The 24,841-nt window shown below is 40.4% G+C and overlaps 1 protein-coding gene across 2 annotated transcripts; it reads right to left on the minus strand.

Annotated features, from left to right (window-relative positions):
* On the minus strand, positions 1-24,497 carry si:dkey-12j5.1 (uncharacterized). Of its 2 annotated transcripts, none has more exons than XM_051405281.1 (11): positions 24,304-24,497; positions 24,019-24,128; positions 23,755-23,901; positions 23,485-23,637; positions 21,979-22,088; positions 21,729-21,852; positions 20,252-20,344; positions 19,504-19,572; positions 13,874-13,927; positions 9,548-9,700; positions 1-2,110 (listed from the first exon to the last, which is right to left on the minus strand). In XM_051405281.1, exons 1-11 carry the CDS (start codon positions 24,368-24,370, stop codon positions 1,931-1,933), a joined length of 1,260 nt encoding a protein of 419 aa, XP_051261241.1. In that variant the 5' UTR covers positions 24,371-24,497; the 3' UTR covers positions 1-1,930. The 2 variants fall into 2 exon arrangements, with proteins under 2 accessions (XP_051261241.1, XP_051261240.1); XM_051405280.1 differs by having other exon boundaries at positions 21,979-22,091; positions 24,304-24,496.
* Positions 24,498-24,841: the final 344 nt, after the last annotated feature.

A 24,841-nucleotide genomic window follows, 5' to 3' on the forward strand; every position in this document is an offset into this window, starting at 1 on the left:
TACACACTAGAACCCATTTTAATTATAAATACTAGATGCTAGATGACAGCATTGCTCCAGGTAGTCAGTCCTCAAGGCCTGTACTCCTGGTGCATTATCATACACTAAACATCACAGACATGAATATTTCTGAGCAAAGCCCAGTCCACAAATAACAACACATCATATCACATTAAGCTATCAATATCTGCAGCATATATACATGCACACATACGCACACAGAATCATGTCGGTAACGTTTCTCCTGAGCTTTATTTTACGCTCTTTAAACACAAACACACACAATCAGATGATGGTATCTGAACCCCTGTATTCCCGAACAGGCCTCTCAGCTTGCAGCTGGGTTACTATCAGGAGCAGGATCTCAGATAACGTTCCCATTTACCGGTTATGAAATTCTTCAAAGGGGCCGCGCAGCAGTGAATGCCTGTGGTGTGTTGTGTTTGTTAACAGGCATAGGGCATGGAGAAATACTCGGTGGTGGATGTGTAGAACAGCATGGACGTCACAGTCCAACTATTAAAGGCATCTGAATAAAATGTCAGTTTATTGGGGGGGGGATATATCAGGGCTTAAGGAAGTCACTAGTGTTCTGTGTGATTTATGCAGGTGAATACAAAGAATGTATAAACTGAGTTTTAAAATCCTATTATGTTTGAGGCAAAAATGAAGAAGCAAAAGCAAGAGACACATCAATGGACTGCATGTGTTTAAGATTTCAAGATATTAGGTATGTGTATCCAATACTGCCACCATGTAGGGTGTTTTTGATTTTCAGTCTGACACCTCTGGCCTGAAGCAGTAGTTTGTTACGCTGTGAATGTCTTACATTTTTATTTATTTTTGTTGCTGGTTACAAAAAAATGTTTCAAATGTTAGAATCTTTTTTTGTATACAAAAAATTGCTGCATGTGTAGCCGTCTACCACTCAGATGTAAAAACTGTGCCTCTTCACCTTGCTGCACCTCAGTTGTAAAAAATGAAAAGCATTGGTCCATTATTGTGCCATGCCATTACCATAACCCATGCCATTACACTGCATAACCCTGTCTGAGAATTTTAAAAGGCTGCAATGTGAAAACTAGTAAAAAAAAAAAAAAGTTGCCCGTTTCTCCTTTCTGAAAGGCTTTGTGCTAGACACTTTGAACAGTCAAGCAGAGAGTGAAACGCATGCTGCATAAGTTAATGTCAAATTCTCTCTATTGTGTCTTGTCTTATTGAATGCAATGAGTTAACAAAAAAGGGGGAAAATACAAAGCGGGAGAATAAACTGAATAGCATAAAAATTCAAGAATTGCACATAAACTTGGAATTTTAGAACCATTACATGTAAAGATAGCATCAACTGTTTGTTGGCAGACACAGTTTTCTAATAATCCTTACACCCCAATGAGATATTTCACTTTACTGCAGTCAGAGAGGGAAACGCTGCTGCTGCTGCTGCTGCTGCTGTTGCTGTTGCTGTTGTAGTATAGAGAAAGGAGCAGAAGTTATTAATGTGCAGCCTTTGTGTGTTTGTGCGTGGACGCATGTGCCATATAGATTTGCTTATAGAAACCCACGCGTGGGTGTGTATAAGAGGTAAAAGCATTCAAAGGTGTTTAGCCGTTGCTGCTGGTGAAAAGTAAAGCTCTAAAACTAATTTCTTTCATCAACATCTGTCAAGGAGATTAAGGGAAGCATACCTCAAGTATGCACTTATTTCACCAAAAGCATTAAACAACTGACTGAAAGAGATTGAGTAGACTGCAGCTTTTAATACCACTCGTTGTGCATCTCACTTGAATTAAAATTTCATCTTTGATAAATTGGTGTAAAAGGATAACCAGTTAAAAAAAAAGGCACTTTAGAGAATGCACCAGAACATTTTAACTAGAGGGAAGCATGATGGAGGAAAGTGAAATCACGAAGTGCAAGCAAGGGGCTGTGGTCAATGTTCCATGGGTGCATCTGCATCGTCCTCCTCCTCCTCCTCATCACTACAGGGTTCATAATCGTCATCCAAGAGTGGGTCCCCCTCCTCTGCCTCCATCTCTCCTCCCAGCTCGCCTAGCAGCTGCTCCACATGCTCCAACATCGGCTGGTCATCGCATTGCAGCTTATTGTACAACTGGGGAAGAGGGAGAGAAAAAAAAGACACAAAAAAAAGGGATGATGCAAGTGTGTAATGGGTTAGTGAGTAGACTGGAAAAAAAATCTAAATAGAAAGTAGGTTATACAGCAGAAATGTTGAGACTGAACATGAAGTGCAAAATTATACTGCAGCGGCAATACAAGAAATAAGATATGGTGACTGAAAAGCTCTCGACCGAAGCTCTTCCGTTGTGTCACTGGAGATAACAGTGCATCACTACAGCATCAGTAAGCAGCAGCTTGGAGTTGAGGGAAGTGAGCAGCCCTGAGGTTTTAAGTCTCTAAGTACTGGTTAGGCTGTCTAAAATATATCCAACAGCAGCTGCATTCTGTCAGCAAGGCAGTCACGGCTCGCAAAACGCTGGTAAACAGTTTTTGTCTTTCATTTGGCAAATCAGCACATTTGATACACCGTTCATCCGCACAGGAGACAAAAAAAGACCATTTATCTTGCTCTTGCTGTTGCCACATGCATATGCACACACACACAGAAATGTATCCTGAAGCACATATAGTTATGCAGCGAACATGTGCACGTACACACACACACACACAATCAAAGTTGTTATCTCGGTGAAATATGGCGTGAAAGAGCAAGATAAAAAAGTCCTGTTCTCAAAGCAGGCAGCAGATTTATCTCTGTATAATACTCTGCTTGTGTGTAATTACTGAACTCAAAGTGGAGCTGGGTGATAAAACTACTGGTACTACTACTAAGGACAGAAAGCATAACACTGTGTGTGCATATACAGAGCACGGGAAACTGATACAGCGATTCATATTTATGCTGTTCTATCCAGAAACAAAACTAGAGAGAAAAAGAGGGTGAGTGGGGAATGCTTTATAAGATCTAGGAATATTGTTCTATTTCGTCTCTCAAACACAAACACAAACACACACACACACACACACACACACACACACACACACACACACACACACACACACACACACACACACACACACACAGCCACTTGAGCTCATGGACAATAAGCAGCTGAGTGCCATCATTCTCACTAAAAGTGTAACGAGGCCAGGAGAGTGAAGAAGAGTGTGTGTGTGTGTGTGTGTGTGTGTGAGACTGCTTTGCCCCAGGACCAGTCTCTAAGCAACAGCAGGTCCTGACAGGAGACACGCAGTCCCATGGGAACTCATTTGGAGTGTAAGAATGTGTAGAGGGTGTGTGTGTGTGTGTGTGTGTGTGTGTGTGTGTGTGTGTGTGTGTGTGTGTGTGTGTGTGTGCATATATTTAAGTGGATGCTGTCTCTGTGGGTTGGAGCTCCAGGGAGGTGGAGCGTGACCCAGGTCCAGGCACAGGGTCTGATACCGGAGGAGAGCTGACCCTCTTAGCACCACACAGACACACAGACAGACACAGACAGACACAGACAGACACACACAGACACACACAGACACACACAGACACACACTTTTCATTCTGCCAATGTCACCGTTAAATGCCTGGAGATGTTTATCCACAACGAATACTCTGAATAAAAGTTGGGATTGCTTTACAATACGCTTGGCTCTATACACAGAATAATTGCACATTACAGCCTTGGGTGTCTTTCATATGAGTTGCATAAGAGAAATAATGTAATAAATACAGTGAACCTGTGAAAAAAAAAAAAAAAAAAGTTCTACAACACTGAATGCTATTTATGAAATAGTTTTTATATGTGGTGATATTTCTTACGAATCAATAGCATAGTGTGTCTGCTCGATGGGATGTGATTATTCATTGTGATGCTTTCAGCTAGCTAAACAAACAGGAGCTATTCTTTACACATTCTGCACCGAACGCTGCTGAGATCAGCACCGCCGTCGCAAAAAACACAGGCATTTCTCATTTGCAACAGCCTATGTTTTCTCTTCTCACTTTCACGGCCCAGAGAGCTGCCTAGAGAGGGAGGGAGAGAAAGGGTGTGTGTGTGTGTGAGAGTGTGTGCGAGTGTATGTAATCGTATAACTTTTTCATGGTCCACTTTGCTCTACTTTCAAGCCCCCATGTCACAGCCCAAAGTACACTTGACGACCGGCGTAACAACTTACAAAAACACACACACAACATATTATACATATTAAACACGCAGGACACAGTTGTTCTCACTGTCTACTTGCTATTCTTTTCTGCCATCCTAGCGCCACGGCTCCAGGGATGGTCTGTCCACTACTTTGTCCCAGGCTGAAATTCTCTATTGAATTAATTGCTATGAAACTGTGCACAGGCGTAACAGTTCCACAGCATATGAATACATTGAGGATCCTATTCATTTCCTCTAGTACCACCATGAGTTTGGCGTTTTGTGTTTCAGAGTGAAATATTTTGACAACAATTGGAAGGAGTGACGTTCATGGGAGGATGAGTTATAAAAACTTTGGTTATCCACCGACTCTTCCTCCAGCACCATCATTGGTCAAAAAGTTTAGTTTTTATTGATTAAAAATGTTTATTGTTAGTTAAGTCTTCGTTAGTTTCAGTGTTACTTATTATATAGGGTGTATTTGTCAGGGGAAAAATGTAATGTAAGAACTTCATAATAAAAATTACACTACAACTGACTCACAGTCATGTAGACATTTAGTTAGATAGTAAGTACAGAATATTGTATTAGTTTTAATCTATTTTTTAAAGCACAACCACACAGAGCTGCTATCGTGGCTGTACACTCTTAGCACAGTTAGTACAATGGATGTAAACAGAGTCGAGTATCATTCACCTTAAAACAATCTCAAGTCAAAATATTGCAGTATTATATGCAGTATTTTGGTAACTTCCCGGTTACTGATGGATGCATCCCAAATGTAGAGAAATCAACTAACTAGGTCTGCCAAGCTTGAGTGTGTTTTGCACTGAGAATATCCCCTAATGCTAAGTATCCTCTTCAGCTGTCTTTCACTTATTTGAAAATCATGCCTAGAACCGAGCATGGACTTAATGTGTTTATATTCAAGGCCATAGTCAAAATAAAACTCTATGAACCTCTCTTTTTCTCAGGGTTTACAGTTTGCCAAACAACATGGGAAGAAATTGCCCAGAAGTGCTTTGACCCTTGGGGTTTTACATTTAAGTACTTTTTCCACACAAAATATTTCTCTCTTTTTTTTTTAAAACCATCAATTTTGTTTTCCATCCAGGTTTTATTTATTTTCTCCAGTGTCTAATTTTTTTTCTCCCCCATTTCCTCAAAAGGGCTACGTAGTATTTATCTACTGTTGAGTGAACATTTTTCAAAATGTCCTCCTGCTTGCTAAGCATATTGTTAAATGCAATGCCCTTTGCTCAGCTCGGAACTAGCAAACTTCTAAACAGGGAAACCAATTTAAAACTTCTGAGCTCAGACTTTCCAGACATGTAGTGACACAATGTGGCATAAATCAACATGGTAGCATTCATAGTGAAGAAACTTGTTGGCAAGTTGGACTTCATGATAATGACAGTAACAACTACAATTCTTGGTAACAGAATTGAAAGGCCTAAGGAATCTAATACAAAACAGAATTATGTTCAATTGAGGTGGGCAAGTGCTTCTGGAGTTGAATGAGGTGTCACCCTGTTTATGGTCATTATTACTGCAGCCCACAGTACAGACTTAACAGTGAAAAAGTAAAAAAGAAAGAGAAACTGTGGAATAGTAAAGAACTAAATAAGTACTGATGTAAAAAATCTCAAGTACGCCTTTAAGTCATTTCTTTCGCTACATTTAAGTTCTTTGAATATAAGTACTGTATGGTCGAGCATAATTTTACCTGTAAGTGCTTATCTTTTGTCCAGTATGCTGTGGACAAAAGTGTAATAATAAGCACTAATGTACCCTTCACACCTAAATTAATTCTTTTTCCCCTCGTTTCTTGGTAGAAACCTTTTTCTACAACTCATATGGAGGAATAAAGACAGGCTGATTACGTGGTGAAAGCCTAATCATTCCATCATTGTTCACCTTCTGTTCCACATCTATGCTTAACTTCCCCTTTCATTTCACCTCTTCTTTCATTTCATTTCCTAATGCCTCTATTCTCCCGGCTTGTCTCCTGACCATTTTACACCTCGTACACTCTGTCTTTGGCTTTTTTTCGCTCGCACTCGTACACTCTCACCAAATGACCTTCCTGTCAAGGAGACAGATACCTCCTTATACCTTCACATCTTACACTCGCGCTTGCACACACACACACACACACACACACACACACACACACACACACACACACACACACACACACACACACACACACACACACACACACACACACACACACACACACACACACACACACACACACACACACACACACACACACACACACACACACACACACCATTTTGGCAGAATAGTGCCAAAATTATGCCCTCCTCTCATCTTCCCTCTGTATCCTCAATCCTGCTCTCCCCATCCCTTTTTTTAGACCTACAGAGCACTCCTACTCTACATCTCTTCATTAGTAAAAGAGCAAACATTTCTTAAAATCTTTCGACAAATTTTCTTCCTCCTAACTTCTCGGTCTCACTCTGTCATACAAACATGCACGTACTTCACTGGCAAGGGTGTGACACTGGCTGAGATTAGACCTTCTTGAGTGTGAACAGGGTATGTAAGTCTCAAGAGGGCTGACCCACACACACACACACACACACACACACACACACACACACACACACACACACACACACACACACACACACACACACACACACACACACACACACACACACCTTAACACTTCAGTCCTCCAGTCACATCCTCGGCATTAAAATTACATGACAAGCACACCTTGGTCCAACCCTACCCACAATCTGTGCTCATGGGATACCCTTTCAGCCACATCAAATAGTAAAGCTTTTGACCTCTGTTTGCCCTAGCTGCCTTTGTGCACACTCACACACACATACACACACATTTAACATTGTCCTCTGCGCATACACTGCAGATCCTTCCTCAATCGCACCCTATCTGGCTGAGACTCAAATTCCATTTCACGTCCGGTTTACTATTGATTTTACCCTCGCCACTATTCACCAGCTACAACCCCTGCACCCACACAACCACACACACACACAAATACACACATCCAATCTGTTCCATTCCTCGCCTCCCCTTTCATTCTCCCACTCCTGCGCACCCTCCTGCTCCTCTCCTACACTTCTTTCTCGTCCTCTCAACCCATCCATTCTTGTATCATTCCTTTTCTAGGGGCACATCAGCCGAACACAGTGTGTGTGTGTGTGTGTGTGTGTGTGTGTGTGTGTGTGTGTGTGTCTGAGCGTGCATGTGTATCGATCACAGAAGAGATGAATAATGAAGATGTTTCTTAAATAATTAGATATGCAAGTTGGCACACACAACTATAATTAAATATGTGCATCCACATAAGGTGCACCTACGCATACCCACATGCTTTCTCTCACTGTCTCTCTCTCACACACACACACACACACACACACACACACACACACACACACACACACACACACACACACACACACACACACACACACACACACACACACACACACACACACACACACACAGCAAAGTCATAAAGTATGCAGAGAAGTGGACTGGCGCCAAAACAAGCCGTTGGGCTTTGAGGCCTCATTTCCATGTTGGAGCCCATTTTAACTAGCAGACTGACTCATCGTTAATAATTAACTCTCACAGTGACTCTCAGAAACAAAGCTCTGATATAAACAAGGGAGAATCTCGACCACACAGTGTAGATGTGTGTGTGTGTGTGTGTGTGTGTGTGCGAGTGAAACGCACACACGTATGAGCAAAAGCGTCGAGCTGAGGAATTAAGTGCACCATGAGGGGGGCTGTTTTCTATCCACATTGCACCTCACCTTTTCAAGGTCTTCATTTACCTTTCACATTATTCTGCGCCTGTTGCTTCACTCACTCTACAAAGAAACAGCTACGCTGTTTACTTGTCACGCTCTGATGCCTCACCCAATTCTTTTACCAGTCTTTCACCTTTTTATTCCTTTGCATTCTTTCTCTCCGTACAAAAATAGCTAAGTACTTAATTCTCCCTATTTCTCAGTTCTATTTTTTTTCAATTTGTTTTTTTCCCCTTTAAGTCGCCACAAAGCTGGCCGCTCAAAATCTATATGCACCCTGTGCCTTTATTTTCCTCCACATAGTTTGTTCCATTCTCTCTCTTGGCAGCTCAAAGCCCAACCCGCTCCTGTCTCAGTTGTGGACATCCCCAGTGGATGCTGGTTAGACAGGCCTGTCACTACACTGCTGGCCAGAGAGACAGACATCAATATATCCCCACTCTTCTGCCCCTACTCATCTGTAGAGGGCTACGACAGGGCGGGAAAGGAGGAGGGAGGATGGGTAGGAGGTAAAAAGGAGAGATAAGTAAAGAGAAGGAAAAAAAAAATCATAGGTGGGGCCTGCCATCTCTCAGTCTGTGCTGTCTGATTTACAAGCCTATTGGATTTTAGACTAACATGAATCACGGCTCCATAGAGGCATTGCTCCCTGACAGAATGACAGAATGAATGAGACACATCACTCCGTGTGTGTGTGTGTGTGTGTGTGTGTGTGTGTGTGTGTGTGTGTGTGTGTGTGTGTGTGTGTGTGTGTGTGTGTGTGTGTGTGTCAGGGGGAACGGGAGAGAGACAAGGTTATATTTAAACCTCTTTGAGATTGTACAAAAAGACATTTCTGTGGCAACAATGGAGCCTAGTTAGGATCCTCTGATGTTCACAGTACTGCATGTACTCCTTCTCTGACAAGAACTGGTTCTTGGGAGTCTTACCTATTGTGACAGTGCACCCACAGTTGCCGTGCACAGTGGTGGAAGAAGTATATAGATCCTCTACTCTAAAATACCAATACCACATTATAACAATATTCTGTAATAAATAAAAGACCTGGGCTTTCGAATTGTCTTTCTTGCGTAGGAAGGTTCCTCATTGAGTGCAATGACCCAGAAGTATTTAAATTGCTCTCTTCTCTCTAAATACTAAGGAAAGGTGCTTCAATGGTTCTTTTCTTATCTCCATTGGCATGAGATATAATCCATTACCAAAGGAAAGGAGATAATGGCATCTAATGGCAACAATGTGTTGTTTTGTCCAAACCTAAAAATTATTCAGTTTTCTGTCATTTAAAACAAATCATCACATGTAGATATTACAGCTGTCAGATAAATATATTAAACTGAAAAGTACAATATTTCCTAGTCTTGTTGTATTTGAAGTGGCTTGCAATGTAAATAGTAAAGTATGTCTAATTTCTACTTAAGAACGTTCCTTGAGTAACCACTGGCCATGCGCTGTTCAAAAACTAGCCCACCGTATTCATTTAAGAGAGGAACCACAATACTGTGTCTGCGTCATTAAAAAGCAGTAATCTTTTGCTTTGTGGGCAGATTTTATGTTGGTTATCTTGACTTGGATTACCTTCTTAGCATTGGTCAGGTACGATCGGGCCGCCTCCTTCAATGCATTCCACTCCTCCTTCTCCTCGTCAGTCACTTCTCTTCCTTCTCCCTCTTGCTGCTCCTTTGCTTTTTCCAACTGGAGGTAGCACACCCATCCAGAGAGATACCACACCTGGGAGGCACAGAGAAAGGGAGGCGGGTTGGGGAGGTGTGAGGCACAGAGATTCAGACAGAGAGAAAATATTCTTTGCTGCAGTAAGTGAGCTGTGACAAGGGAAACAGATTTATAACCCTCACGGAGGAAGTCTGCATGAAATCCCACAAGTTTCACACATATAACATGGACTCACACAGACACACATACACTCACACACACACACATAAATGCACAATCCATCACTCACATAATAATGGTCAACCTGATCCAATCCTGGTATACAGTATACTTATTTACAAATATTGCATGAATGTAAATGCATATGTGCACATACTGTAACTTCACAATAAATTCAAACCAGTGACTTGACCATCTGTTACTAATAATTTGTTTAGTTTTTTTTATCTTTCTATACCAAAAGAATTCAATTACTTTATTGAAACATGCACTAAAACATAGTACAATAAAATGCAAAATAAATTCCCTCAGGCAAATATCTTCTTTGCATATAAAATAATATCATACTCACAGGTTGCGCTGTGGACAATATTAGCCTTGCTATTAAATTAGAGGAGGAAAATATTCTCTTCATCTAACTGTTATTTTATGCTACACATCATTTTAATCATAAAATATTTCATATGAGTGTCTTTCTGCCTCGATAGGAATTGTGGAAGTACCTGACGAGGTATTTATGCAGAAACACCTCAAGAATCAACCCTGTGGAATTATTATTTCTTTGGCCATGTTTTGATCACATTATGGATACAAAAATGTAATTTAAAAAACAATGTTTTAACAGAAAATGCTGTACATTTGTCAGACAAAGGTGAAAGGTGTGTGCTACTGAAGACGGGCACATGTTTAGTGACTGACGCAATCGCTTGATGCTAAGATGTGAAGGTCTGCAGTGTTTCCAGGCAAATTACCAACTTTGACAAAACAAAACAGCATCTATAAATAACAGGTAGTTTATATGACCAGTAATGCAATAAAATGTATGCAGTCTGTCCATTACACTGCTACACACTATTGGAAGATGAGAGACACAATATTAATATGAAATACATGCACTTGTTGTTGAAGACAATACTGTATTAGAGAAAATACTGTGCCTCAATGACACATAACATTCACACAAATACATACCAGTATACTGTTTATAAATGAAATAAATTCTTCTGCTTCCTCAGTTATTTGTTGTATTTCCCACTTTAACAGTAATATGCTGAAATTGTCAGGTGTCATTTTAAATAACCCCATTTTTTCTTTTGCTCATTTTTTAAATGTCATGGTGTGGTAACATCTCATTTTCTTTCTATGCGTTACTTTTTTGCAGCTACAATGACTACTTACTAAGAAAAGCATCCACTCACTACAGTCAATGTGCAATTATCTGAAGAACTATCTTCAAGCATCATGTAGGTGTAATTGCTGCATTTTCATAAAGATACCAATAGTATAATTTTATTTTAAATACAAAGCTTTAGATCCATCAGTGTAGCAAATGACTGGCCATTATCTCAAAACCATGCCTCATTTATACAACATGCCAACAGCTGAATGGGAATGGGGCAACAGTGAATTGCCAGATTAATCACAGGGAGAACAATATAATGTCATAATCTTCTCCACTAGGTTAGCTGTCATTAATTATAACATAGTAGTGTATTTGCCAAAACTATCAAATGTCATGCATAACACAAAGCTGTTACCCAAGCTCGATGTATTTGCAAATATTAGGTAATAATTTAGCCCCCTCAACCCTTTGCAAGATTCTGACACCAGATGTATGAGCATTGCTTAATTTTAGAGAGCACCATGTAGAGTTATGTGTTAAGGGCCTCTTAACCGGCTGACTGAACTTGGCATCTGATGAATTTATGTTAAATAAAACTCAGAGAACATTATTTTGGAATAATCCTGTTGCTCCAGAGTTCAAACAGTGAGTGGAGGCATATTTTTAACTGTAAGTCAGTATGCTGAAACACATCAAAACCAGCTTGCTTGCCTTCTTTTCCATAATCACACTTTTTTTTTCTCCTACATAATCACATACAGTGTGCTACGCTTGCTCTTCCACCCCTAAACACAATCACGTTCAACTGTCAGTGAACTTGGAGGTGTGTGTGCGCCTCTCATCTAAGGCCAAAGATCACCCACCCACTGTTATTCAAGCATCAAGATACAAATATTAGCTTTATTCATTATTCATTGAGGGCAGAGGCAGTAGGGACCTGCACCTCTGCCAAACCAACCATTTAGCTAACAAACACATCAAGGCATGCCACACTGAATTCAGAATTGCCGCTCAGCATGCTGAGTGGGAGGCTACCCCCTGCAGCCATACTTATCGGAACAACAGCAGCAGTGGATAAATGTGGTGATGTTGCAGAACCAGAAGTATGACATTTTTTATCACTGAAACATTTTTTTCTGTGAATGTAGAACCTAGAAAAAACATGTCTCCTTCTGTATATGTATATTCAAGAGAGAAAGAGGGAAATTGGGTCACTTAAATTCTTAACTTCTTCACAAATGAGAACCACTGCATGTCTTCAAGAACAACTACAACAAGGCTAGAAAATTCTTTGCTGTGCATCTTCACTCCAAATTCATTAAAACATGAGGAAGTTAGCTAATTAAGAACTTCAGAAAATCCATTCTACCCTTCCACAACCCCAGACAGAAGCACACATAATAAAATAAACGCTGCGTCTGTCAATCAAATCACTGGGACTATTGTCATTTCAAAGTGAAGGCACATCTTAGTTCCCATATGGTGCTGCTGAAGGAAGAACAAAAGCATCATGAATGAACAGAATACCTTTGAAACCAGATTTGCAAGGAACTGGCTCACTTGTTTGTGCAGACTTAACATTTTATAAGTAAGGTTCCAACTTTGAGATACGCAAAAGCAAGGAGACGTAGGCGAGTGCTAACAACTTATCTACAGCTCTTAAGAGAGGAAATAAGAAAGAGAGTAAGACAAAGAGAGGAAGAGAGAGGGGAAGAGAGAGAGAGAGCATAATGTAGTCAAACGTGTCTGTCATACACTTCTGACATCACTAATATGACTGTAGCAACATAAATGTGATATGATCTGACAAAACACTTTCCGACCATTAGAACTGGCGACTGTATGCATGTGTGATTGGCTGTAGGGCTGCTCAAATCAAGTGACACAGCTGTACGTCTCTGGAGTGAGTTTAAAAGTTCAGACCCCTGATGACTGCTCTCAATCTGTCAGCTGAGGGGTGTGTGTGGGAGGCTGAGCCTGAGGGGGAGTGGGGGGAGAGAGAGAGAGGAAGAGAGAGAGACTGCTGTGCTCTTCTATCTGACACTCAGTGGCACACCTTCACTTCTTCTGTCACTAGCAGTGGGCATTTGGAGCACACTGACAGCACAAAGTTCCAACTAAAGAACAGATAATACTGCCATTTACACCACTCTCTAATAAGCATTTAAGTTCTCAATCATACTCCGTGTGAGCGCCCAAGTGTTGAGAGCAAACAATGCAAAAGCGTGGGTGTGTAGACACATCTTTGTGCACGTACATAAACACTGGCTCAGCAGAAGTAGCTAAAAGCGCTCAGGTTGAGGCTTTCTTCTTCCCACTGCGGTGATGAAATATTTGCCTACAAGTTGGTCTAATCCAGCAGGGGCTACTGAATCACAATAATAAGACTGCCTGCAAGAGGACACATAAAAATCAAGTCACTCACTCACACACACACACACACACACACACACACACACACACACACACACACACACACACACACACACACACACACACACACACACACACACACACACACACACACACACACACACACACACACACACACACACACCAGAACTCAGAGTTTGTTCAAGGATGGTCAATTAGTCCAGAGAGACAGGCCTGATAACAGGATTAAATTGCAATTTTGGTTTGGCTTCGTTCATTAAGCCTTACATTGTGTTCATATTAACCGATTTCTTGTTAGGTGGAATATTTTGTTTTCTTTTTCTCCAGCCACTCAGTGAGGGCAGATTTATTAGGGTTTTTCTTTTTGTATTTAAAGAGGCACAGAACATTTTGACAACCGGAAATGAAAAAATACAAAATAAAAACATGAGTGAAAGCTGACCACCACTTTTTCTACAAGACAAAAACCGATGGGCCATCACTTCAATGCTTACCTGTACAACTTCATCATCCTCCTCCAGAAGACCCTCCAACACATCAACCGCCATCTAATGCAGAGAGAGACAGAAAAAGAGGGTTACGAGGCTGAAGTGAGATTTGAAATTATCTGAGAGAAAAGTCATATCAGAAATTTACTTTATAGGTTTAACGAATTCATCCGTACAGACTCGTAGTCTCTTTCTCTGATACGTGCCGTTTTTGCTCGCAGTGTTGTGCATCTCCCAGGCAGCTCGATCAATCAGAGTGATCAGAGGGCCTGATAAGCGCCGATGAGGGCAGTGTCCCATACACAACATCGTCGATACCAACAAGACAACAGACATGGCCGTCGATAGACACACTCACCAGTGCTTATCATACAGTCAATAGTCACTTTGGCTACTCTGTACGATAGTCCTTTTAATCCATTTACCGACATTTAACAGTCAATATATTCTTAGTGTCCACCCCATTCTATAGGATTCATGATAAACCTAAATATCAGTCCATTCTGAGAGCAGGTTTACTGTTGCAAAGGAGTTTAATGTTAGGTGACCTTTGCCATAGTGCACCACTGTCTGGGTCAGTTTCTGTGGGAAGTTTCTATTACAGAAAACAGACCTTGACTAAAGTAGGCTGTGTGTTTGTTTTGCTCTGCTTCCTTCCTTGCGGACCCTGTGGTTGTGATGTGTGTATGTGTGTATAGAGAGAGAGAGAGAGAGAGAGAGAGAGAGAGAGAGAGAGAGAGAGAGAGAGAGAGAGAGAGAGAGAGAGAGAGAGAGAGAGAGAGAGAGAGACCCCAGGTGATGATATATTGATTTTTGTCAACTTCAGGTTGGAGGCGACTGTTAGCCAATCACCCATGGTGAAGGGCAAGAATAAAAGACATGCACGTACCTGTGCACACACGTACACACCATCGCACAGTCACACAACACCAAAGCTACACACAACCGTGAGCACAACAAGCAGCACTTGTTTCTTGTTAAGGCAGTCTTATTAGCTGCAGAGCTTCCTAATTTTTTCCACTCCCGCTCTTTGGAGTTCTCTTCTCTTTTCATTAAGCCTACGTGCTTCCGGTGGCGATAAAGAGGTCAGCTGCCTGGTTAGACTGAGAGAGAGTCAGGTTAATTGAGAGAATCTCGTTAAGAGTGTGCAGATGTGCGTGGCAGGGAGTCAGTTGATTGATTGCAAGACCAATTATCAGCTGAAAACCCATTGTCCTTAATTAATTAATGACTGATTAAAAATACACAAACAAAAACACCTAATCCCAGCTGATGATGAATGGATTCATGCCCAGCGTCAGAATTATCTACTTGACTTTCATTGTATCACACCAATGTGACAGACACACACACACACACGCACGCACGCACGCACGCACACACAAAAAAATGTGCACACAGTAATTCGAGCCAAGCACTAGATATGAGAGATAGGAGCAAAGATCTGTCTGGGTATTAAACAACTGATAGAACAGGCAGTTTTAGAGCAACAAAAATAGAACAAGAAATATCTGGGAGCCAGGATAAGTGCGCAATGAACCATTATATCGTCTCCAACTGTACTCCTTCCTAACTACACTGGTCAACCCAGGGGCGAGTGATTAAAGATTCAGAGATCCTTAAGCCGCTTCACGCTCTAAACAACAACAAGATTAATATTACCGTGAAGATAAGGGGAAGAGAGGGGGTACTACGAAGGAAAAAGTGAGAAAAGTGGAGGAAGGGTACAAAAAACTATCTTAATAAACAATGCAAAACTGGTCCATGAACAACGGTGCACTGCAAAGACACACACGCACACACACACACACACACACAAAAAATACACTACGTACATGCTGTCCTCTTTATTTCAAGCTGTTAAAGAAAAAAAAAAAAGCACTCTGGGGAGGAACTCATTTATAATAGCCATTGTGTGCGTGTGCAGTTTGTGTGTGTGTGTGTGTGTGTGTGTGTGTGTGTGTGTGTGTGTGTGTAATCTTCAGGCAATTTTGTTTAACAGAATCATTTTACCAGAGCGCACAGCAGAGACAGGAGAAAGACAAATCACTTTACAAGAGAGGGCAAGCCGTATCTCTAACACACAGAAACCCATACAAACAATCATGCATACACACACACACACACACACACACACACACACACACACACACACACACACACACACACACACACACACACACACACACACACACGCACACACACACGCACACACACACGCACAAACAGGGACATCTACACTTAAGTAAATAAATCCTGGGTATGTCAGTGCTAACTGTACTTGCAAGCAACATTGGAAAGTACAAGCTGCGCCCCGTTGTGAGCTAAATTTGAGGACAGAAATGCTCAATGAATAACATGAAAGCAAACAAGAGTGACAATGACAAGTAACTAACCATCAGCTGCTGTGACAACTACGCCAAAAAGACACCTTAATGGCTGTCAGGGGAGGGCGTCTGTCTGTCTGTCTGCTATGTGGCAAGTGAATTAGTGGTGGTGATGGGTGATGATGGTAATATGCGTGTCTGTGTGTGACAGTGAGAAAACTCTGAGGCCTGTATTGTTACTACAATGCACTTTTTTTTTTTTTTTATTAAAACATGAAGTAACATGTCAGTATAAACAAGTAAAAGTATAATTTTTTCATTATCAAATATTGTCTTTATCATCTTAAATATCTGATTTAGTTTGGAACATTTTAAAAAGTATTGAAAAACTTACTCAGATTGATTGCTTAGTCCGACTAACAATCCAAAACCTAGAGATATTCTATTTAAAATTATATAAAAGCAGGGATAAAAGCTGCAAATCCTCACCCTGAAGAAGATGAACCCAGAGAACAGTTGGTGTTTTTGGTTGATAAATGACTTGAACGATTAACAAATTATTTAAATTGTTGGTGATTGGCTAATCACTAGTTTGAAAAGTGAAAAATGCTCATCACAGTTTGCTGCCAGTAGGACTTTCAAATGGCTTCTTTTCTCCAACCATGAGTCCAAAATCCCAAATATTTCATTTACAATTACATAATGTTAATAAATGACTCAAAACAACTGATTAATTATGAAAACTGTTATCAATTAATCTTCTATCCGTCATCCAATCCATTAATTAACTAGTAGTTTGAGCACTATACAAACTGTCTCAGAAATACTTATAACAAAACATCAAGCTCTTGGACAATGATACCTTCACAGTTGTCTCACTTATGCTGCTTTCAGGCATCCCACATGTACTTCAATTTCCATTACAGCTACAGAAACACATTTGGCATGCATTCAAGTGTCTCTTCTCAAAAACAATAAAACAAAGGCACAAAAAAAGACCTTGAAAAACAATTTTGGGTGACTTTTTTCCGTCTAAATTAAGTGGCAGAGATCCACGTCTTGCTGAAACAGAAGACTGAGGGGAAGAGCAGCACTTTTTTTTTTTCAATGCCAATATATTTACACAGAGCATGAGACACTTACATAGCGAAACACTTTTATCATCAGTTGATGTCATGGTATCATAAAATATCCACTCTCTGAGTCATACTTACTTTCATGTGCACTCGACTTAAAAATTGAAAGTAGAGCAATCTTTTTAAAAGATTTTCACCAAAACTGTTTTGAAAGCCATGGCACACTTTTATATTTTGGGTCTATCATTACAAATGCAGAGGCTGCCCACTGGCACTGGATTGGTGACCACATCCATTAATGTCATGAGATATTAATAAGCTTTAATGAAATAAACCCTAAGAAATCGTCAAGGAAAAAGGGCAGAGGTGCTATTTCAGACAGCAAAGGTCATACGTTTAATGTGTGATGTTCTTGTTTAGACTGTCACCTAGTGAAGTGATCACAAACGATGAGATGCTGCCTCTACCAACCATTCTTTGGGGGAAAAAACATTTTTTGTGATTTAATCACCACCATGCACTATGATATTTTCCCTCAATAACAACAAAATAATATCATACACTCAGATAAATGTGGCCAAAGTAATCAGTTTGACATGTTTTTTTTTGGCAAATACCTAATTTACTCCAATTCAAACTAAAACCACATAATAGATCGAATGTACAATCAATGCCAAACTTCATTCATCTGAATAAGAGCTTAATCTCCAACAGAGACAGACAAGTGCTTTTTGGGCAAAGAACACTGGAGTTCTTCTACCTCTTACTTAGAACTATTGTATGCCAGAAATAGCTGACTATCTATGCAGCTAAAGAAAATACAAAATTTGCTTTAATATGTTTCTTTGGCAAATATATTAATCAAATTTTAAAAGCCTTGGCTTGGTTTGAACCAAACAAAATATTCAATAGGGGGAAAAAATACAGACAAATCGTTGCATCCTGGCACCCTGCTAAGAATGTAGCCTTCAAACGGAAAAACTATACAGACTGGAAGCACACAACTTTACACAGAGTTTAGAGTTGTGAATAGATTTATAGTCCACAGGGACAGATAGTAAGCACAAAAGTGTGTGTGTGTGTGTGTGTGTGTGTGTATGTATGTGTGTGAGTGAGAGAGAGACAGAGGAATATAGCAAGGAAAGAGAAGTGAGGATGTTCCTATCAAATCCGGCTAAATCCCAGTCTGGGGGAGACGGACAGAAAATAGCTTGCTTCTACTCTGCTTCTACCCTTAAGCACAATTTCCATCAGAAACTTCCACATAGCTGATAGCTAAAAGCAAATATAACCAAACTAGTGCGTGGATGCGTATATGCATACATGGCAAAATATTCAGGTTATAAAGCACTCCGAATGTGTGCAGTTTGTGTTTCGGGCTTGATGACACCAACAGGAGGATGAAGACAAACGACATGTCAGAAACTGTGGACCGAGACGTTGTCATTTTACTGATATACCTGACAGCCCATCTCTCCCCACACACACACACACACACACACACACACACACACACACACACACACACACACACACACACACACACACACACACACACAAAAGATATAACTGCAGCTGAGCCGTTTGGGAGTGGTGGTGGGGGGTGGGGAAGGACACTGTTCTCATTTCCTGTCAGTGATAACCATAAACCACTCAACAAGAGTGACTACAAATTAATCGCTAGATCACAACAGAAAATAGCTGAACTGCTGTTGGTGTGGCAGTAATGACAGAAAATGATTTCAAGCGTTAATGACTGTTAGGGGTTTTAGCACTGAACTGAAGGCGGTGAGCCACTAAAATCAAGGCCATTAATACTGAAAATTGATGATTGGTGATTTAGAAGTGCGCTGTATCACAGATATGGCAGCCATTCATCAGAGTAGAGCTTGCTTCATTTTTTTTTTCCCCCTACCTTCTTCTCATCCCTCCTCCCCCCGTGCGCCCCTTTACCCCTGTCCCTCTCTGTAAATACCACTCTTCAATTATTGACACTGAACTCTGGAGGGGATAAAGACCAGCCATGGCCTTCCCACCTTCAGTGCTATTCACTAGAAAGGAAAGCACACAAACACATGCGCGCACACACACACACACACACACACACACACACACACACACACACACACACACACACACACACACACACACACACACACACACACACACACACACCACACCCCCCCCTCCCACCATGAAACATACTCGACCAACAACAACAGCAACATTTTACCTCGTATTCCTCTGCCTCGATGAGCAGTTTGGCCGTGGTGATGCGAGACTCGTACGGAGGGATCTGATTCTGGAGGAAAAGGACAACACCTCTACAGTGAATGTTTACACAAGCATCCACACACACACACAGTTCTTCCTTTGTCTGATAATAACACGATCCAATTTCAAGGTACAAAACATTCTGCAACTATGTGATTGTTAATCACAGCGAAAGTGTCGGCAGGATGCGTTCAGATCAACCTGCTCGTGAAGATAAGAGTCATAACAGTGGTGGCACTGGGATTTTTGTCTCAAATCATCATCCCAGCCCCTCTTATATCACATTTGCTCCGCATTTGAATGTAAACTCAGGTGCCGTTTATATGGTGTCATTCAGAACCTACCCTAACTTTGACATTACAGTCATTCCTTTCTCTTTGTCAAATTCCCTGTAGTAATTGGCTTTCTTATCCCTGACACACTCCCTGGTGTTGCCTTGTGCTTTCATATCCGCTTTCTCTTCACACACACACACACACACAGTCACACAGGTTTGTGAAGTATTTGTTGTTGTTTTTTTTTTTTTTTTTTTTACTATCCCTTGTTTCATTATCTCTTACTTTTTATCTCTACTGGTGTCCTTATGTTTGTGCTGGCTGCAAAGCACACTGTGACAATCCCGTTAGTTGAAAGTGCTTTATAAATAAACTGGGATCTTAGGAGGGCTGGTTGCTGTCAGAGAAATACCATGCACAGCTCCAACTCACCTGCATGTCTTCCTCTGCGCTGGAAGAAGCTGCACTCTGTTTCTGGGAAGGTAGCCACAATCCAACACTCTTCAACAGGTATTCTCTGCCTTCCTGAAGACAGCAAAAACGCATATATGTGTAAATTCACACGTACATATATGACCTGCACATATACACACAGATGAAGGCAAGCAAATCGACTAAAAGGGAAAGAATTTGATGAGATTAAATTAAGGTTTTACATTTTACAGGATTGTGAACGCTCTATAGATATCAATAAACCTTTGAATTAATTTTAGTTCATTTTTATAATTTATTTTTCAAAATATTTTTTTTTATATAAACAGAGTATTTCAAAATAAGCTGGATGTGGGAGGCTATGAAGTGTGACTGGAGCCAGTCTGACCCCTACAGCTTATAACTGGCATTACAGATCCACTTTAGCTTCACAGAAAGTCATTTTTCTTACTTTTGTGATATAAGAAGAATCTAAGAAAAAAAAAAAAAAGAATAATTCTTGACACCTGCTGACACCTTGCCAATACAAAGGAGGTGAATTTAATTTTATCCGTGATGCTCATGGCATTGACAAACTGTATGAAAGGCTCAAAAGAGAAGAGTGCCTTTCCACAAATGATGCACTGGTCACTCAGGACAATCCACAGAGGACATTGAACAATTTTCACTATATTTTTACCCTCTATATAAAACTGTTCACACAAAAAAAAACAGGAAAAAGGTTATTGTGTCTTATAAAATATGAAATGCCAGACTTGACATCAGTGATTGTACTGTACAATACTACAACATTCATATGACACCTTATTCTGAAACATACAAGAACTGTAAATAGATCGAGATTGTGTTTTATTCAACTCAAAAGATCCATTAGTGACCTGAAAAAGGTACCTTTGGGACTTTTCTACCACTTTTTAAAGTCTTTCAAAAACAAAATAGAACACATTCTGAAGCATGCTCCATTAATGTCTCTCGCAGAAAGCTTTTGCCTTGAATGTCGTTTGCCTTTAATAACGACTGGTAATGCAGCAACACTTTAAATATCTCCTGAATATGCAATATTTTTAAAAATGAGTAACAAAAGAGAACATTTCATTTTCATTTCATACCTTTTTGCAAACTCATTGTCAGGTGCTTCATATAGCAAAGTTCTTGGCTTTGTGGATTCTTTTCCAAATTGAGTCCAATAGGCTGCTCATCTCTCTCTCTTTATCAGATGACTATATGACCTCAATGATCTGCCCAGTAATTAACATTCCTATCGGCATGACCTGTCTGTGTGTGTGCGTGTTAATGTACGTGTCCATCTGCTGATTAATGGCATACAATTCAATTTGCTCAGAATAATTAACTCAGCAGATTCCTGCTTTAATGTGGTGATAACTCATACTTAGTGTGTGTGGGTGCGTGCGTGCGTGCGTGCGTGCGTGCGTGCGTGCGTGCGTGCGTGCGTGCGTGCGTGCGTGCGTGGACTGACCTGGTTTCTCTCTGTGCTGAACAGGTAACTGGCCATGAGCTGCAGAGCTTCAGGGTTGTCATAGTGATAGTGTAACGCTTTCTCAATGAACTCTCTGCACTTGTCTGCAGCTCCCTCCTCCATGCTACATGCGCGCACGCACACGCACATACACAGACACACACACACACAGAAAGAAAGACCAATCTAAACTCATCACCAAAACAGCAACGTGAAATGGTCAAGAGTGTAATTGTGTGTGCTCCAATACCAGAGGTCTGCTAGGTAAATCTCAGCGATGGAGCAGTAGGCTACACAAACATCCTTCGCTGTGGGGACCTCAGGGTCCTCATCTGGTGGGGCAGCAGCTCCAGCCTGAGCCTGCTAAAAGAGCAAAGGGTAGAAGTCTTGGAAGGTGTCAAAAGTTCTAGCAAGTATAATAAATCAGAAGATAGCAAACATGGCATGAAGATTTTTAGTAAAAATTAAGTTTTTCAATGAAGGTAAACACTGCATATTCTCAGAGAAACTCCATCTTACACCTTTTTTACAGAGGACATTTCACAGTAGGAAAAGCACAGTTGTAAATAACAAAATGAATGATGGCTGAATTGCTTCAGTTTCAAGGTCCTGATATTGTGCACGCTGGCTCACTGTCATGGATTACTGGGACATAGATAGAATGGATTCATTATTAATGCTATTAGTAACACCTGTGCTTTTCCTACTTTGACACGTTAAAAATGTCTGCTGTGAAAAAGGCCTATCAAGATATAATAATACAGAATATCTCATGCCTTTTCCTTGTCATTTATATAACAGTTTTAATAAAAATGAAGAGCTACTCGAGTCAAACCTTTTCATCCTATTACTATGAATACTGTAAGAGTAGTTATTCAAAATGAGACCAATTATAAACATACCATTATGTAGGTTAGACAACTCGTGAATTCAATTGGAAAAAAACAAGACATTGTTATTTTAACAAAAACACCTTAAAGCTGAGCCATTATTACAATATATCCTAATTATATGCTCTGTGTGCTGAAATATTCTCTGGGTGCTTACTTAAAGAATGAATTTAGCAAAAGTAGGTAACTTGAGATAATTCAGTTTTCTACTTCTCAATCAATGGAATCAAATATTTGGTCTTCTTTTAAAGGCACTCAAAATTGAGATAATGCTAATTAAATCAAGTCTACGTATTCAGCCTAATATCACTAATGGAATTTGCCTAAAAGGGGCTTTATAATCTTCACAGCATATGACTATATCCTTAGACCCTCGATTCAGATAGGAATATGGATAAACCTTTAACGGGGAAAGAATAAACCTCAGGAAACACGTCAAAGCACGATCCCTCTCACAGGACAGACAGACATGCAATAGATGTTGTTTATAGAAAATATACTAATGTAAAATCACAGATCAAGATGACAGAATTATAGATAGATTGTAAAGATATACGAAGAATATAGATCCTGGCATAACACTGTAATATCTATGCTCTGAGTATGTCCACTGCCATGTCATTCATTTAGTGCTGTTCAATTGAACTGACACTGTATAGATCTCTGTTTCTGTAGATAGATAGATAGATAGATAGATAGATAGATAGATAGATAGATAGATATTTCCATACACTGTCCAACAGCACCATCTTGTGAAGTTAAAAAACATGACATTAGCATTAAGGCTTAGGTGCAATGAGATTGCTCCCTAATTGATGCAGAAAATGTATAAGTAAGTAAAGCAGTGAGTGTGACTGTGTACTCACTGTGGTCTGTGCTTGTTTGTCCAATGCAGCCAGCAGGGCTTGTATTCCTCTAGTGTAATAGTCCACAGCCTCCTGACCTGTGTGGATTTGTCCCAGGTACATGTACTTACTATGGCCTACATCTGGGCTCAGCTCCACTGCACGCAGAAACACTTGGAGAGAATTGGTCAAGGAAGCTACAAGCATCACTTCACCCAAACAGCATGTTTCAATTAAATGACTTCAATTACTGACTTGCACACAGCAACAAAAAAAGTGCATAAAGGATATTTCCTTAGCTTTCTGCGTGTTTCCTAGTTCAGAGCAGATGTGCCCCTGCATGTCTAGAGCTTGCAGGTTGTCAGACTCCACATCCAGGGCTCGTTGGCAGAAAAGGGCAGCCATCTCAAAGTCAAAAGAGTCCATGCATTCCTCTGTCTGTACAACAGATGATCACATGACATAACAAACATACAGTAGATGATCAGATTTAAAAACAAAAAGGCATGACTGATCTGGGTCATGTCTTCGTTGTGGAAATCTTATCCATGTCACCTTTTCTAGTAGTTGTTCCACGGAGTACTTCTCAGCTGTCTTCTTCTTGGCTTTTTCGTGCATTCTTACTTTCATCCTTTCCTGGGGTAACAATCCAACAAATCCTGCATCTTTTGTGGTAAGATAAGAGGGATGGTCAACATTAGTTCTGTCACATTTAGTCTGGTAAAGTCACGTGTTGTAATCAAGGCATATCAGGTTCATTTCGACTACTTGCTGTCTGAGAGGCTGGCGTTATGTACTGTAAATAACTAGCAAAATGTTGAAAAACTTAATTAAAATTACCACTTTTTGGGCGGTTGTCTTTCCTCTTCGGTTTGTTTTTCTTTTTGCCCTTTGTCTGTCCTCCCATGGTGCTGACAAACAAGTCTTATAACCACAATTACTGTCTTAAAAACTGACTTTTCCTAAAGTGTGAATCTTCCACACGCGTGGAAAGCAAGTATAGTTGAGCTGAAGGAATGCAATGCGCATGCTCGGAGCAATGACTGGGTGCTGCTACGGAGAGAGGTAGGGGACATAATTGTAACGATTTGGAAATAGCATTTTTACACCGAAAAAGAGAAAATGGAACATTAATAATATTTGAAGTTGATAACCGTTGCGTTTTAAATCGAGCTTTAACTCTAAAGAAACCGTAAATTCCCGCAATTTACATTTTCTTTTTTCAAAGCGCTGCTCACTTCAGGCGGGCTTTAAATTAGTTGTTAAACGGTTCTGTTTGTGGGCGGGTGCTCGTATTGATTGACGTGTCTGTTGACCATTGTGGTAACGCGTCAAAGCTGTACCCCTTGACGCAGCTGGTTATTTCTGGATTTCAACC

Source organism: Dicentrarchus labrax, unplaced genomic scaffold (genome assembly GCF_905237075.1).
Source record: "Dicentrarchus labrax unplaced genomic scaffold, dlabrax2021, whole genome shotgun sequence".
NCBI classification, from domain to species: Eukaryota; Metazoa; Chordata; class Actinopteri; family Moronidae; genus Dicentrarchus; species Dicentrarchus labrax.

What these genes read in the sequence shown, in the direction of transcription:
- si:dkey-12j5.1 (XM_051405280.1), bottom strand. Translation starts at nt 24,370, where the DNA reads ATGGGAGGACAGACAAAGGGCAAAAAGAAAAACAAACCGAAGAGGAAA. An exon ending in ATTTACCTAGCAGACCTCTG is followed by an intron (nt 21,853 to 21,978) that starts GTATTGGAGCAC and finishes GCGCGCATGTAG; the next exon opens with CATGGAGGAGGGAGCTGCAG. An exon ending in AGGATGATGAAGTTGTACAG is followed by an intron (nt 9,701 to 13,873) that starts GTAAGCATTGAA and finishes TGTGCCTCCCAG; the next exon opens with GTGTGGTATCTCTCTGGATG.